Source organism: Exserohilum turcica (assembly GCF_000359705.1).
Source record: "Exserohilum turcica Et28A unplaced genomic scaffold SETTUscaffold_1, whole genome shotgun sequence".
Lineage (NCBI taxonomy): Eukaryota > Fungi > Ascomycota > Dothideomycetes > Pleosporales > Pleosporaceae > Exserohilum > Exserohilum turcicum.
The window spans coordinates 110,445-112,521 of NW_007359914.1; the positions used below are offsets into that span (position 1 = coordinate 110,445).

At 44.2% G+C, this 2,077-nt stretch overlaps 1 protein-coding gene across 1 annotated transcript; it reads left to right on the top strand.

Moving 5' to 3' along the window:
- Positions 1-1,360: 1,360 nt before the first annotated feature.
- On the top strand, positions 1,361-2,065 carry SETTUDRAFT_75465 (uncharacterized protein; the record flags this gene model as incomplete). The annotated part of the gene is made up of 1 exon (XM_008022143.1): positions 1,361-2,065. A coding segment is annotated over one exon (705 nt), but the record flags the coding sequence as incomplete, so codon positions are not given.
- Positions 2,066-2,077: the final 12 nt, after the last annotated feature.

Sequence of the window (2,077 nt, forward strand, 5' to 3'; positions counted from 1 at the left end):
CCTCCACACTAGCAAAGGCAGAGAGGCGACTTTAGCTTTCATTGCTAAAACTAGAGTAGGGACTAGAGGCTGGCATCTAGGCCAAGAACAAGATAACTAAAAATAAGCGAGAACAGAGAGACACTACCTAAAACTAATAATAACTAACAAACTTTCTTAAGTTACTTTCCTTAGCCCTAAAAGAGCTCGCTGGAAGACAGCCCTGCTGTCTAACATCTCTTCCTGTTTACTAAACTGCTCTTTAGCAACTGGAGTCCGCTTTAAGCGCAGCTAGAAGCGACTAAACCGCAGCACAATAGCAGTACTATACAGAGAACACTCTCACTTTAAACAAATTGTACCTAGAACGGCCTCTGGCCAAAGTCTTACATAGTCACTGACTGCAGATAGACTCTAATGGAATAATAATAATAATAATAATATAACCTGCATGGACGCGCAATGACCCAGGACGCGCAATGACCCACCCCACCAAACTCAACACCTACACAAAATACCTCATAACTCCACCAATATGGACCCGATTCAGGAAGCGATTGAAGAAATCGAATCGCGCGAACTAGGCGCATCTTTTAGCTATCGCCAAGTTGCAAAAAGGTTTGGCATTAGCTATCGTACGCTCGCTCGAAGACACTAAGGCAAAACTCAGCCTCGCGCGCTCGCCCACCTCTCTATCCACCCACAACGCGAAAAGGAGCTTGTACAGTACATCAAATCCCTCACTAAGAGGCGTACACCACCTTCGCGTCCAATAATACGCCATCTTGCGTCATCCTTGCTTAGTAGAGACGTTTCAGAACGCTAGGTTTCTAGGTTCCTCTGCAGGAACTCCTCTTATCTCATCTCTCGCTAGCAGAGTCCTATGGACCAGAAGCGTCACAAGGCTGATTCAGCAACTAAGTATAGGTTGTACTTTGAGCTGTTACACAATAAGATGAAGGAGTACAATATACAGCCCTCTCACATCTTCAATATGGATAAAAAGGGCTTCTTACTTGGAATCCTTGGAAGGTCTAAAAGGATCTTTAGTAAGAGGCAATATGAAAGAGGAGGAGTTGTTTCAAGCCTACAAGATGGCTCTAGAGAGTGGATTACAGTCCTAGCCTGTATCTGCTCAGATGGTACACCTCTTTCTCCATCTCTCATCTTTCAGTCAGATGCTGGAGCTCTAAAATCAGCCTAGGTAGAGGCTATTAATCCAAACAAGCACTCAGTCTTTGTTACCTCATCGCCCTCTAGATGGACTAACAATAATATAGGCCTAGCTTGGCTTAAAGAGGTCTTTGAAAGAGAGACTGCACGCTACGCTCGAACTGGGTACTGGTTACTCATTGTTAATGGCCACTCATCTCATGTAACCATGGATTTTCTGGATTATTGCAATAGCCATAGGATTCTAGTTGCTGTATATCCTCCTCATTCGACCCATAGGCTTCAGCCTCTTGACGTTGGGATGTTTGGGCCTCTAGCGTCAGCCTACTCAAAGGAGTTGTCAAACTTCCTCTATTGGAGCCATGGAATCCTTCCTCTAGCAAAAGGAGACTTCTTTAAGCTCTTTTGGAGGGCTTGGGGTACAGCTTTTAGAAAGAAGACTATTATAAGCTCCTTTAAGGCAACTAGCATTAACCCACTAAATGCTGAGGTTATTCTCCAAAAGTTCCAACAAGAGGCCTCTAGTTCAGATGAAAGCTCTTCTTCTGTCCTTAGTGGAGATAATTGGCTCAAAATTGAGTCTATTATACGCCGGGAGGTGAAGGATTTCAATAATAAGGAGGTAAAAAAGCTTCGCCGAAGCCTCCATCACCTCTCAGCTCAAAATAGTATACTCAAAGGAGAAAACCAGGGCTTAAGGGAGGCTCTAAAGGTCAAAAAGAGACACCAAAAGAAGAGCTACACGCTTCAACTCAATAGGCCTGAGGAGTACCATGGAGGAGCTGTCTTTTGGTCTCCTAAGAAGGTTCGCCAAGCCAAGGAGGATGAGATGGAACGACAACAAGAACAACAGCAATTACAACTCCAGAAAGCTGAGAGATCTGAGTTAAGGAGACAAGCTCAATTGTACAAGCTTCGAAATAGC